Source organism: Convolutriloba macropyga, chromosome 11 (genome assembly GCF_964194025.1).
Source record: "Convolutriloba macropyga chromosome 11, txConMacr16.3, whole genome shotgun sequence".
Taxonomy (NCBI): Eukaryota; Metazoa; Xenacoelomorpha; order Acoela; family Convolutidae; genus Convolutriloba; species Convolutriloba macropyga.
The window spans coordinates 40,452,451-40,465,578 of record NC_134478.1 but is presented as its reverse complement, the minus strand read 5'-3'; the positions used below and the strand labels follow the sequence as shown (position 1 = coordinate 40,465,578).

At 36.5% G+C, this 13,128-nt stretch overlaps 1 protein-coding gene across 1 annotated transcript in view; it reads right to left on the bottom strand.

Annotated features, from left to right (window-relative positions):
- The window catches only part of LOC142349127 (lactase/phlorizin hydrolase-like), a 134,353-nt gene that overhangs the window by 17,394 nt on the left and 103,831 nt on the right, over nt 1–13,128 (bottom strand). Inside the window, exons 14-17 of the mRNA XM_075400541.1 lie at nt 11,961–12,120; nt 11,064–11,306; nt 4,109–4,292; nt 3,290–3,508 (exon numbers count right to left, since the gene is read on the bottom strand). Coding sequence (XP_075256656.1) covers nt 3,290–3,508; nt 4,109–4,292; nt 11,064–11,306; nt 11,961–12,120 — 806 coding nt within the window. The remainder of the gene's footprint in view (nt 1–3,289; nt 3,509–4,108; nt 4,293–11,063; nt 11,307–11,960; nt 12,121–13,128) is intronic.

The following is a 13,128-nucleotide window of genomic DNA, read 5'->3' as shown; positions in this document are numbered from 1 at the left end:
GGAACAGTGTTCCGAAGAATTTAAAATGAAAAAATGAATTGTTTTATATCCTAACAATTTCTAATTGTATATATTTTAAGTATTACAAAACAAAATAATCTATTCAAAGTTTACATGACAAATCTAAGAAAAGAACGAATTTAGTTTTTTTGACATTTTTCTTAGAACTATTGATTTTTTAATTGCTTTTCTTGTTTTATCTTCCCAAATCTAGAATCAAGATAGCCAAATAGTAGTCATAGAGAATATTTAATTTAACTGAGGACTTGCAATATGCTGTGTGTTGGCGGCATTTTAAGAAAAAAATTCTTCACCTAAAAAAGTTGAATGTTGCCGTAAAGACTTATAAAATACTCCAATAGAATTTCCTTTCAATTAAATTGCCAACTAAATCAAGACCACTTGAAAGTAGCAGTTATCGTAACCAATTTAAATCTGATGCCCGGGGAAGCAGGTTGAAAACGAAATTTTTTGGTTTTTTTCCAAACACAGACAGTAGTGTGCAAAAAGAAATTGGCGCGATAAGTTTACACCTTTAACGTAGCAAACTATAAGTAAGACTGCTTCTTCCCTTCTTTTTTTCTTTTAAAATTTGCCCAGCTGATTAAATCTTTATGAATAAGTTAGATTCAAGATTTGACGGAACAGTGTTCCGAAGAATTTAAACTGAATTGTTTTATATCCTAACAATTTCTAATTGTATATATTTTAAGTATTACAAAACAAAATAATTTATTCAAAGTTTACATGACAAATCTAAGAAAAGAAAACGAATTTAGTTTTTTTGACATTTTTCTTAGAACTATTGATTTTTTAATTGCTTTTCTTGTTTTATCTTCCCAAATCTAGAATCAAGATAGCCAAATAGTAGTCATAGAGAATACTTAATTTAACTGAGGACTTGCAATATGCTGTGTGTTGGCGGCATTTTAAGAAAAAAATTCTTCACCTAAAAAAGTTGAATGTTGCCGTAAAGACTTATAAAATACTCCAATAGAATTTCCTTTCAATTAAATTGCCAACTAAATCAAGACCACTTGAAAGTAGCAGTTATCGTAACCAATTTAAATCTGATGCCCGGGGAAGCAGGTTGAAAACGAAATTTTTTGGTTTTTTTCCAAACACAGACAGTAGTGTGCAAAAAGAAATTGGCGCGATAAGTTTACACCTTTAACGTAGCAAACTATAAGTAAGACTGCTTCTTCCCTTCTTTTTTTCTTTTAAAATTTGCCCAGCTGATTAAATCTTTATGAATAAGTTAGATTCAAGATTTGACGGAACAGTGTTCCGAAGAATTTAAACTGAATTGTTTTATATCCTAACAATTTCTAATTGTATATATTTTAAGTATTACAAAACAAAATAATTTATTCAAAGTTTACATGACAAATCTAAGAAAAGAAAACGAATTTAGTTTTTTTGACATTTTTCTTAGAACTATTGATTTTTTAATTGCTTTTCTTGTTTTATCTTCCCAAATCTAGAATCAAGATAGCCAAATAGTAGTCATAGAGAATATTTAATTTAACTGAGGACTTGCAATATGCTGTGTGTTGGCGGCATTTTAAGAAAAAAATTCTTCACCTAAAAAAGTTGAATGTTGCCGTAAAGACTTGTAAAATACTCCAATAGAATTTCCTTTCAATTAAATTGCCAACTAAATCAAGACCACTTGAAAGTAGCAGTTATCGTAACCAATTTAAATCTAATGCCCAGGGAAGCAGGTTGAAAACGAAATTTTTTGGTTTTTTTCCTCAAACGGTTGCCTTTAGTATTGTTATGTTTTTGAATGACCCATAAAAAGCAAATTGGTTTTTTGATATTTTAAAGCCAACAAATATTGACAAAATAGTTGAACAAATATTGAAAAAATGTTGAAGACTATAGCGTAATTTTCGTGCAAAAAATCTGAAAAATGTATGACTTTGTAAATTTTCAAAACTTTCTGCTGATTTGAGTTTTTGTATAAAAGCGAAAATTTTCTGCCGATAACTTCAATTTTTCCTACAAAGAGCTTGAATTCTGAGTCACTTGAAGCTTAAAGAAGAACAGATTTTAATTACGGATAAGAGCAAATATTCCTTCTTTTTAGTAAATTATGTTTTCTGTTGTTCTCGTCTCAAAAAAATTATAGCATTTCCAGTCTGTAACATGTCATTGAAATCGTCTTTTAAATGAGGAAGGGGCATGCATTTGAGGTTTAGCGGTATTTTCTCACAGAATTTAAAAAAAAATAAATTTTCTGTAAAAAGTGTCGTCTGGAAAAAAAAGAGAAAAAGTACTGAGAAAAAGTAAATCTAAGAAGTACTATTTCTGAAAATTTTGCCGTCTTTTTATTTTTTGGACTACAAAATGATCTACAAAATTTTCCTGTTCTGATTAGAAATGTCAATGGGCGCTCAGAAGAAGAGGAGACAGCAACCTTTTGTTTTCATCAGTTTTTTGTGCTATGAATACTTTATTATTATATGGCAATTTTCTGTGTTTTGTTTTCAAGTAAATTTGTATAATTGGATATAATTATATAGCTATATAAGCTAATAAAACTTTTTTGGCAACTGTATTATTGATATAAGTCTATGTCCCCCTCAACCCTAAGTTCTCTCCTCCCATCAGTGGGCATACATTACTACGTACCCGTTGAAACTTTATATCATATACCCACCGCAACAACCGAGCTTTAGAGCTGAATCAAGTCAATCTACATACGTGACAAAGATTGACAAAAAAATTGTCTTACTTACAATTTACTGCATTCGAATGCAGTGCTATTATAGATACTCAAAATATAGATACGTACCAAATTGTCATTTATGTATTGTAGTATAAATGAATGGTGACACCACCGCGAGACAAATCCACTCGCCTGATTCTTCAAAATTTAGCCATCAAAACAATTTCTCCATTCGATCTTATCGCAAAACAATCTTAAGGCAGCTTTTTACCTATAACTGTAGAACAAAACTTTTTATCTCTTTCTGTTCATTCAGTGTCTCGAAATGAGCATTCATATTCTATTTTACAAAGCGAGGTCCAATTATTTAAAATTAATTCTTATCTCTCAACAACATCCTCGATCTGCCTAGCTGGGGTCTAATTAACTCGGGTGGCTTCTGATTAAACGACCCTAGTCTATCGAGTACAGGACTCTGTTCTCTTGCAAGCGTCTTGTTCAAGGGGACAATTATTTAGAAAGATTCTTGCAAGAGTCTTACAAGATAACCGTCCTTTAAGAATCTTGCTAGATCTTACTAGATTACCGTCGGAGATCGACCAGGTGACCTCTTACCTTTGGCAACCTGGACTCTTTGAACCCTTGATATTCACTCAATTCAGCAATAGTGTTAATCATCACAAGTGGGTAGTTGCCAGCGTTTCCAAGAAGTGGAGAGAGGATCCAACCCAGTTGGAATTGGAGTGCCTTGTCAGCTGCCGCTTGGTCCAGATTGGATTTGAGGTTGTACGCCTGATGGTAGCCAGTGCTGGCCACTATTCCTATTTTTCCACCCTGAAACAGTTCAATTTTTATTCAAAAACTTCAAAAAAAATTTTCTGGTATACCTTTATATATTTCCCGAAGTTCCCGAATTTTTAGGTAATTTTACCTGCTCCTTTTTTAGAGTGTAAGATCTTACAATGATCTCATCAAGACAGACAAACATAGATGTTTCAATTTCTTGGCAAGATGTCTCAAGATTTTCCAAGAGATGTCAAGAATATGTATTTCTTATCAAGGTCTGACGAGTTTCGATTCACTGGGTGAGTCTTTTTTTGCCGAGGATTCTCAGCTTCTTGCTTTGATTGAAATCTTGACCATATTGTTTCTCGACCAAATTGTTTCTGCAATAGAAATTTACAATGTCCTTTTAAATCCATCCGATGATCCTGCAATATATAGTCCTCCTCATAAAGTTGAAAAGCTAGCAAACTTTTCGAAGGTCAAAATTAAAATTTAAAATGTGCATATATGGGTATATTAATGGTAATATTCCCTTGAGCTTTTCAAACTTTCGACTGCGTTTCAACGTTATGAAACTCACTACTCTCTCTATACCAGGACTTTGTAAAGATTTTACCAAATTCGTTTCACTTAATTTATTTACGTAACCTGAAGTCGTTTGTATTTCTGCTGATAAAGTCTGTAAGCTCTGCCGTGTGACAAAAGCTGTTGATGGACACTCTTATAACATGAAATCCCTGGGTTTACATAGTCTGGACCAGGGGCACAGGCGCCTGTCTCGAAACACAGAGAAGTTGTGTAGGGTTCATTGAATGTATTCCACAATTTCACTCTGAACAAACAAATCAATGCAGAGTAATTCAATTGATAACAAAGTATGCATCTTTTCTGTCCCCCACACCCCTGGATATGTTTTTATGCCGCACTTACAAATCATGTGCAGTGATATAGCACGTCACTTCCCCCAGAGGACCGAACAAAGCAGTAAGAAATTTTCGTTATCTTCGGTTTTTGAACCTAAGAAATCGTCTGTTTGTTCAATTTCTTCGGTATGTTTGATTTCAAGCGTACGCAATTTTCGTTATTTTCAACTTCTTAGATTCAGCAGGTTCGGTTTCAGACGTAAGAAATCGTTGGTATGTTTGGTTTCAAACGTAAGATGCTCGCCAATGTTCGGACTCTGCTTTGATGAAGTGGGATCCAAATAACAGAAAAAAACGGGCGAAAACCGATTCACGGAATTAATCAAATGAAAATAAACTTGTTATGAAAGTTCTCCTATATTTTTTTCGACACCAACAATTGTTTGTTTAGCTTAGCTTGAAAAAAGTTAGTTTTTCACCTGTTTTTAGATGTATAAAAGTGCACATTTGTTTCTAAAATATTGTGTTTTAATTGGCTAGAGGAGTTGTTCAATTAAATCGAAACTTGGTATGTAGAACCACCCATGTAAAAAAATTCAAATCTCAAACAACAAGATTTTTTTGGTTTAATCTCATTAGAGCAGTTTTATCTGTTTTTTGTTGCAGAGAACCCAAAAATTTTTCAAAAGTTTCGGTTTTCAACCGGTTGAAGGAGTTACTCAAACGATGCCAAACTTGGTGTGTCAGTTCCCTCATAAAAGAGGAGCCTAAAGAACTGACAACCAACAACCTAATTTTGTTATTTATGTAAAGGAGTCGTATATTTTGTTTTTTTTCTACATAAAATTGTCTTGTTTTGATTGACGAAAAGTTTTGGACGCGGTTTTCACCGTTTGCCTGGAATCAAACCCTCCAGATTTTTTTGTTTGCGTCTTCGCCGTAGCCAGTCACCATGCCTGGACAAAGAAACCAGGAGGGAAACATCAAAAGAAAATTGCTAACAATTGCTAACAATTGTTTTTTTAAATCAACTTGAGCTACATTTTCGACAACTGTTCAAATTTTTACATAATTCACATGTTTTTAAGCCAAACAAACCGACATTTTTACGTTTAAACCAAACAAGCCCAAAAAGTGAACATACCGACAATTTTTTACGTGGAGATCCAAACATACGGAAAACTGCCTACGTCTTTTTTCGGTCATTGTGGTCTAGGTTAGTTATTTGGTCTATAATTATGAAAAAATGGTTAACTGGGGGCACAAAAACACACCTGGGGACACATTAGATGCCAAACTTGTTATCAATTTTACGTTTAAAACCAAACAATCTGACCTTTTCTTACGTTTTAAGCCGAACATAACGATGCTCTCTTCCAATAAAAACATAAAATACCGACAGCTTTTAAAATTTAAAACCAAACATACCGACGCATGTTATAAACCGAATTTACCGACATTTTTTATGTTTGAATTCGAAGAAAGGGAAACAAACCGATGATCTCTTAACATACGGACGGTTTCTTATGTTTTAAACCGAACGTACCAACTATTCCTATAGTTCGAAACCAAACTTACCGAATCTAAGAGACCAAACATAAGGATGATTATTTTGCGTTTGGAACCGAACATACCGAATCGAAAAAATTGAAGACAAAGACAATTTTTTGCATTGAAAAACGGAACATAACGACGATACCGAAAAAAAACGATAGGGCCTTCGCCATTTTTGTCTAAGTGTAACGGAACATAACAACAATTTTCTTACGTTAAAAACGACGATTTCTGGACTAGGGTGTGTAAAAATAACACAGGCACTTGAGTGTAACATATGCCAAAAAGGAAGCTTAGGGGCGTTACATTAAAGATTCCAAAGTTGCTAAAAATTCAAAGTTTTATGTAGAGCTTCGTTATCACGGCATTTTCCGAAACCTACTGTTGATATATTAGCGTATTCCTAATGAGAGTAACTTATTTGCCCGGGACCGAATGTCCTCTCTAAATTGCTCACAATTTTTTTTTGAAAAGTGAGGGGTTAAATTTTCTATGGCGTGGGGGTTAATTTATCTTATAGTGCAGGGCTAAATTCTCACAGGGGAAGTTGCTAAAAAAATGTAAGGTTGTAGCAGGGCGGCTGCAATGTGAGCACTTTGGCTATGGCAGCCTAAAAACAAGAAAGCAGGGGTAAGTATGGGGCTGCAATCGTAAGAATTTCTAACATTTCTTTCCAGCTCATCAACACTATTTCATCAATTTGAAACAAAAGCAGTCCATTGCAACCCAAAAAAATGTAAGGTTTTTGAGCGGCAATTTCCTTAAAATTTTGCTATTGCAGACTCTAATATGAGCTTTTATTTTGTATCTCACTCAGTAAATTGAATTCTGTGGTCTCATATTAGGTCGAAATTTTTGATCAGTTAAGTTTTGTCTACTCTAGTGAAAAAGATCACTCAACTTCACTGGTATTTAAAGATGACGTATGAAACAATACTTTTTCGGCTTAACGTTTCACTTCAGTTTTTTTCTCGAAGCACATAACTATGTAACAATGTAGTAACATCCGTACTTACACAGCAACAAGTTGTTTTTAGACGGCAGTTTTTGACGCTCAATTGGCCGGATTTTTGTCTGATCTGGAATAATCTCAACGCCAGTCACCTTTTTGTACCAATGGAAAAAGCAGAAAATTAGAGAGCAGAACCTTGTCTTATTTGATAGGCGTTATAATTAGATTTACAAGAAATTATGTTATTTGCAATTTTTCCGAGCGTTCTATAAAAATTAAAACTACTTCGGTACACAATTAAATCCTAGATTCCCATTGACTACCAAAGTGGCGCATTTTGATATATGTCTCGATTTCATTTATTTACTTAGTAACATCCTCCGGCCCAGAAGAAAATGTTGGGAAAATGATTATAAATTTTACAAGCGGACAGAAGAGCGATCCAGTGGACGCGCGCAATAGGGCTACGCTTGTGATGCTGTTGGAACCATAAAGGAGTTCAGTGACGCAAGTGGTAGGCTAGAAGCCCCTAGGGCTGGTATCTTCAACTACCCAAAGAATATCACCGGTCTTTAGGTGCGCCCAGGTGGGACGAGTTGGCAGTTACGGGCTTTACAAATATGAATTAATTACGCCTTCTACCAGACAAAAAATAGTTGCTTAAACTTCATCTGTGAGGCGTTAAGTTCCGAGGATATTGTAAAGCACGCACTTGAATCTGTTTATAGCCCTCTATTAAATGCCGCTTTGATGTGGCGCAATGGGCAAATTGAATTTCCACTTAATGCTTTGCGGGTAAGTTCAACACAAATGTTGTTAGGATTCCACTTTTTGATACTCTCGTCGTGCTTTTTCTCGCTCCAATGAAGTTAGTAACATTATCTGACGAGATCGTGGCAGGAGAACCCCGACAGGAGAAAAATTACTTTGAATCCATTACATTCGTTTCAGCGTCCAAAATTGGTACAATTTCCACTTTGGACAGCACCAGCAGTCAAACAATCGAAAAGAAATCCTAACATCTTCTCCGTAGTTTGACGAACAATGATGTAAAATGGACCAAAGTAATAGACATGCGCCAAAAGGCGAAAATGTAGCAATACGGCTACTCCATTTATAGGAGTTGTTTTTGTGGAGATCTTTTCCTTCTGCATTGAAGGATTCTCCTTGCATAAGATACTGGAGGTGGTGCTGGGCTTCGTCAAGCGCAGTGGGGTCTACTATACCACCAGCTGTTTCACAGTAGCCTTCATGAGTGGGTAGCAGCGGGAATGGGTGTGATGTTATCCGTAGCAGTTTTTGATTGGAACTAAACATATCGAAGAGAATTAGTTGCAGGTACGGCTTTTTAGTTACTATACTTACTGATACATTCAATGAGGTATTGTTTTAGTCCTTTTCTTTGATTGCTATAACGAGTTTGCTGTTTCTAACTACTTCGTTGCCTGGTTCGAAGGAGAATCGCTTTGCTCTGAGGCCAATTTCCGGGCACCACAACCAGCTAATGGATTGCAAAGCATCAGCGGATATCGCAAAAAGGTTACGCCTTGGGGCAATCTGGATTAATTCGTCAACGCTAGTGTTTTTCATGATCTCGCATAAGCGATTTGAAAAATTTTTGGGTGATTGCCTGTGAAGTTAAGCCATTTAAGCCATTGCATGACGGTAGTGCTATCGGTCTATATGAAAACCCTGCTGACATACATTGTAAGAGCTCGACATGTATCTCGTTTCAACCGAGCAGCCAGTAGGGCAGCTCGCAATTCTAGCATTCGCACTCTGATTGCTTTCATAGGTGCTACGCGAGCTTTACCCAGAACCAACGCAGGCTCCGTATTGGGGCTACTCAAAATTCTTCCTCGAGCTCCTAGCAAAACAAAAGCAGTAAAAAACTTACAAACTAAAAAAACTTACAATTTACAAGCGCAAAAAGCACATGAAATTTATCACCAAACATGTTTACCTCACTATGTTTAAAGGTTCTCGAAAAATAGATCCTCTGTATAGTGATTACAGCAAGCTTTTGGTAGTTCCACACTCCATTCGAGGAAACTCTCTACAGTTTTTTTTGACAAGTCTTCGTGTCAGTACTGCCGGCTGACTCTCCAGATGTCTTTTGGTTAGCATCGAGCACAAAAGGTGCCACTGGACCAATTCGATCAAATACATTAGACACTAGGTTGATTGCCAAGCGTTGTGTTATTGACTTAGTGATCGTTCCGAAAGTACCGAGACTCAGAACTAGGGTAGCGTTAGTGTGATCGCCCTTCCATCCAAGCCCGTGAGAAGTTTCCTCCTTAGTTGACGCGATTACTTTGGGTTCGGTAAATTGATGTGACTCATCAATTTGATCCGCCAGATGTGATACATTGCTGGCAAAAATAGTAATTTTGAGCCCACCTAAATGGAGAAGATGCGCCAAATCCTTCGATCTAATGAGATCTCTTTCAAGGGCTCCAACAAATCCAAATAAACGGCCACGTTCAAGTTTCCTTCAATTTGTTTTCTCGGGCTGTGCGTTGTAATGCAGATTTGGCGCATATGGGTGATGTTTTAGCCTCGAATATATGACGCCTGTTTTGATACTCTATAATTTTAGTCGTAGTTTCTTCCCGCCATGACAAACGCAATGACAGTGGGTCACGCCCGGGTACACCAACTTGAAGGTATATAACTACCATAACTCTGGACATTGCAAATTGATGTTAACGGAACCTAGCACATAAAATAGTGTGCTTTGAGAAAGTCCGGACAAGTGAGCAAAAGTTTGTACAAAGATGTACTGTGGCAATTTGCTGGACCATTGAGTGACCTACGTACTTTCCATGTTTTGTTCGGGATGGTCACGGCAAATTGTGACAGGTACCAACCCTTTATCCAACCGCTGTTTGATCATTTGAGCATCAGAGACTGTGATGACGTAATCATGTTCAAGGTCTTCACTGATGGTGTGTGCTTAATTTCATTCGAATATCGTGCCTCTCGAAAGCCGCTTTTCGTGAGGTTTAAGCTGTTCGAGTGACTAAAAGTAGTAGATTTTGTCTTCAGCCTACAGCATACTGACATCGTATCTTTGGACGTTATGAAAAGGTTTTTCACGTACTACAAGCGCGCGAGCATCAGCAGCGGATCACGGGTCAACCTACTTATTTGCGCCGTACGATTCCATATTGTACCAATACTTATCATGACGAGCCAGTTCAGAATCCTGTTCAATACTGGCCTTTGAAACATGTTGAGACCAAACTCAATTTTGACGGAAGAATGCCACTGAGAACCAACCTATTGTCAACTGAACATCGAACGGTGAGAAGTTTTCATTGGGCGCAAAGTAACCTAACGGACGGATGGCATAGTTGACATCCTGTTCAAAAGTTATCTCAATGTTTTCACAGCTGTATTTTACTGCATCTAGGGGGCATATATGAGTAAGTTTCTTGCATGTACTCAACGTCAATGATGTCAGATCTTACGTTTAATATTTCCCTCACATAGGGACGTGCAGTAAAAGTGTGACGGTCAACTGAACCAGTTTTATGTCAACCTTATTTTCCGTGTTTATACGCTTGACGATCTGTTTAAATAAGGTGCCCTGCAAACGGAGTCTAACTGCGAGACTATCGTACATCCAAGAGTTACGGCAAGCGGTATTTCATAAAACCAGCGCTACAGGCACATAAAACCAACATTACTTACAGCTATCCATGTCTGTACTTGTTTGAGAAGGGAGGAACTTTGAAATTACAAAACAGGGATTGCTCTGTTTTGTTCTGAAAGTTTACTAACAAACTCTGATTTTTAAGTCTCCTATAAAGTTTATGGTTAGTTTATTATCAATATTTTCTCCATCATTAAACCGAAGAAGTTGCTCTTTCGTTTGGATTCTCCATTTTTCAGTAAACCATTTATAATTTAGATAGCAACTTTCGACTTTATATGATTTTTGATTTTGGCGGACTGTTACGTTTTAATTTATCACCTTTACCATCATAAAAAGGGCCCAATTTTTAACCAGTTGCAATTTTTGCTCGCCAGTTCTAAGTGCTCTTTTTTAATGCTGATCATATATTGGTTCTAGCGTGTTTTTTTATAGGTATAGTATATTGACAGAACTTCTTAAGTCCCACAGTTCAGCTTTTGGACCGGATTCGATTTACGTTTTCTTTTCAGAGACCTGCTTTATACAATGGCTTTGGTAGAAAATTTAATATTTAATCATCGGCATTACTATTACTTTTTTCCGAATGTTTTGAAGCAGAAGTCAGCATAATCCTCGAACCAGTCGGGCATTTGATCTGATGTGATTCCTCCCATATCCTGCAATGCCTGCGGTAGATCCCAGTGCAACATGGTCACCAGTGGTTCGATTCCCGCCTCGAGCAGGGCATCTATCAGAGTGTTGTAGTATTCCACTCCTTTTTGGTTCACGAATGAAGAGGTGCCATTGGGGAGCAGTCGTGGCCACGACAGAGAAAACCTGAAATTTATACCAGCCTCTAGTGAGAACATGAGAGCATTTTAAAGAACTGAATATCTTTTCTGAGAACATCAAGCATAGTTTTTGGTATAAATTGGAAGAACACTTGTAAGACAAATGTAAGTGACAAAAAGTACTTTCAAAGAGTAAAAAGTGACAAAATGATGCCAATATACATTATCATTGTTCATTTTTAGTGTTCGTTGCACGATGAACATACTTTTTGTCAAATGTATTTATTTCCGTCTACAGTTTAAAATGAAATTGAAATTAATCTTGACTTTTGATCACATGTCCCGATGTGCTTACTCACATAACGTCTGCATCATCAGTTGATTAGGTAATCCCTTAGAAGGTCCTAAACTATCGAAATTGTTTTTGAAGTGTGAAAACTATTTTTGCAGAAGTTTTTTTTGTATTTTAGGGTTAAATAGCCTGTCTGCAGTTTAAATTCCAACATTGATTTTGATTTATGATCAGATGTCCCGATTCCAATGATGAAAATATTCTCTGCTCTTGGTTTTGATATTCCCATTAGTGTTGTCTTTCGATTTTCCCGGGAATTTGATGCAATCGTACGCTTTGTTATTGTATCCGATCATAGGACAAGCAACGGAACACATAAGAAACTATCAAGAGTTGAAAAATTACTACCTGTAAAACTGAACTCCAAGCAATTTCATATTTTCAATGTCAGTCTGCCATAAGTAGTAACTCTTATCCGCGTCATCCCCTGTACCCTTTTCTCTCTGAGATGGAGTGTGTGTGAATACATCCCAAATACTCTCTCCTTTGCCATCAACATTCCAGGCGCCTAGTTAAAAATTTTCTCGTAGCTTAAATTGTATTTCACAAGCTTTCTGTATTTGATTTACTCGCTTATCAACCTTTCGATAGAAGAAATTGTCACCAACCTTTGTTGACCTCTGAGAAACTGCCCGTATTTGCTGGTTTGTGGCTAATTTGACCATATACGGCCAATGGTGGAAGTATATTTTTAGTATGGGTTACTGCTGTGGTATCCAAAAAAACCACAGGTGAGCTAGTCAGCTCCTGTCCAACTGGCAGACACGCAAATTCAAAATTGGCTCTAATCTGACCTACTTGGGCATCACCCTATTATCACCCGATCCACTTGCGTTCAGCACAATGTGTATAGATCCATTTGGGTTTCGGACAAGGGAAAACCAAACCAAAACTTTTAAACATGGAAACAGAAATAATGATTGCTAGAATGTGTTGCTCTTAAAAAAGTTACTATGTTATTATGTCCTCCTAGAGCTTCAGAAAAAGATAAATTTGTCGTTAAAAAGACAAAAACTCGAAACTCTCCTTATATTTTTGAAGCACAATTTTTCGCTTTCTAGAGCAACAATGGAAAACCTTGTTCCACAGAGCTTTAGTTGAAAATTTCAACTATCTACCTTCTGAAGTTTCAGTGATATAGGAATACATTGCGTAACAAAATTTTGTTCACAAGGCAACTTCACTCTGTATGTGGGGCGGATGCCGGCGAATATTAAAAATTTGTCATTTTTGTGTAAATATTGTGGCATATTCAAACTTGGTAGGAAGTAAGTACAAAAGTTTTTGCTGTGTTGCCGTTTTTAGAGAAATCATTTTAAAGATACAGTGGGGGGCAATAAACATCGAAATAAGGCTAAACTCATAAGTTGGAAGATTGACCGACTGATTATTTGGTAGAGTCAGAAGTCTGATACTGCTTTTGTTTTAGTTTCGATAGCTTTAATATGAGTCGACAAAGAATGGTGAAGGAAAGCAGGTCATTTGATTTTTCCGATTTTTCCCGTTTGTGACTCCC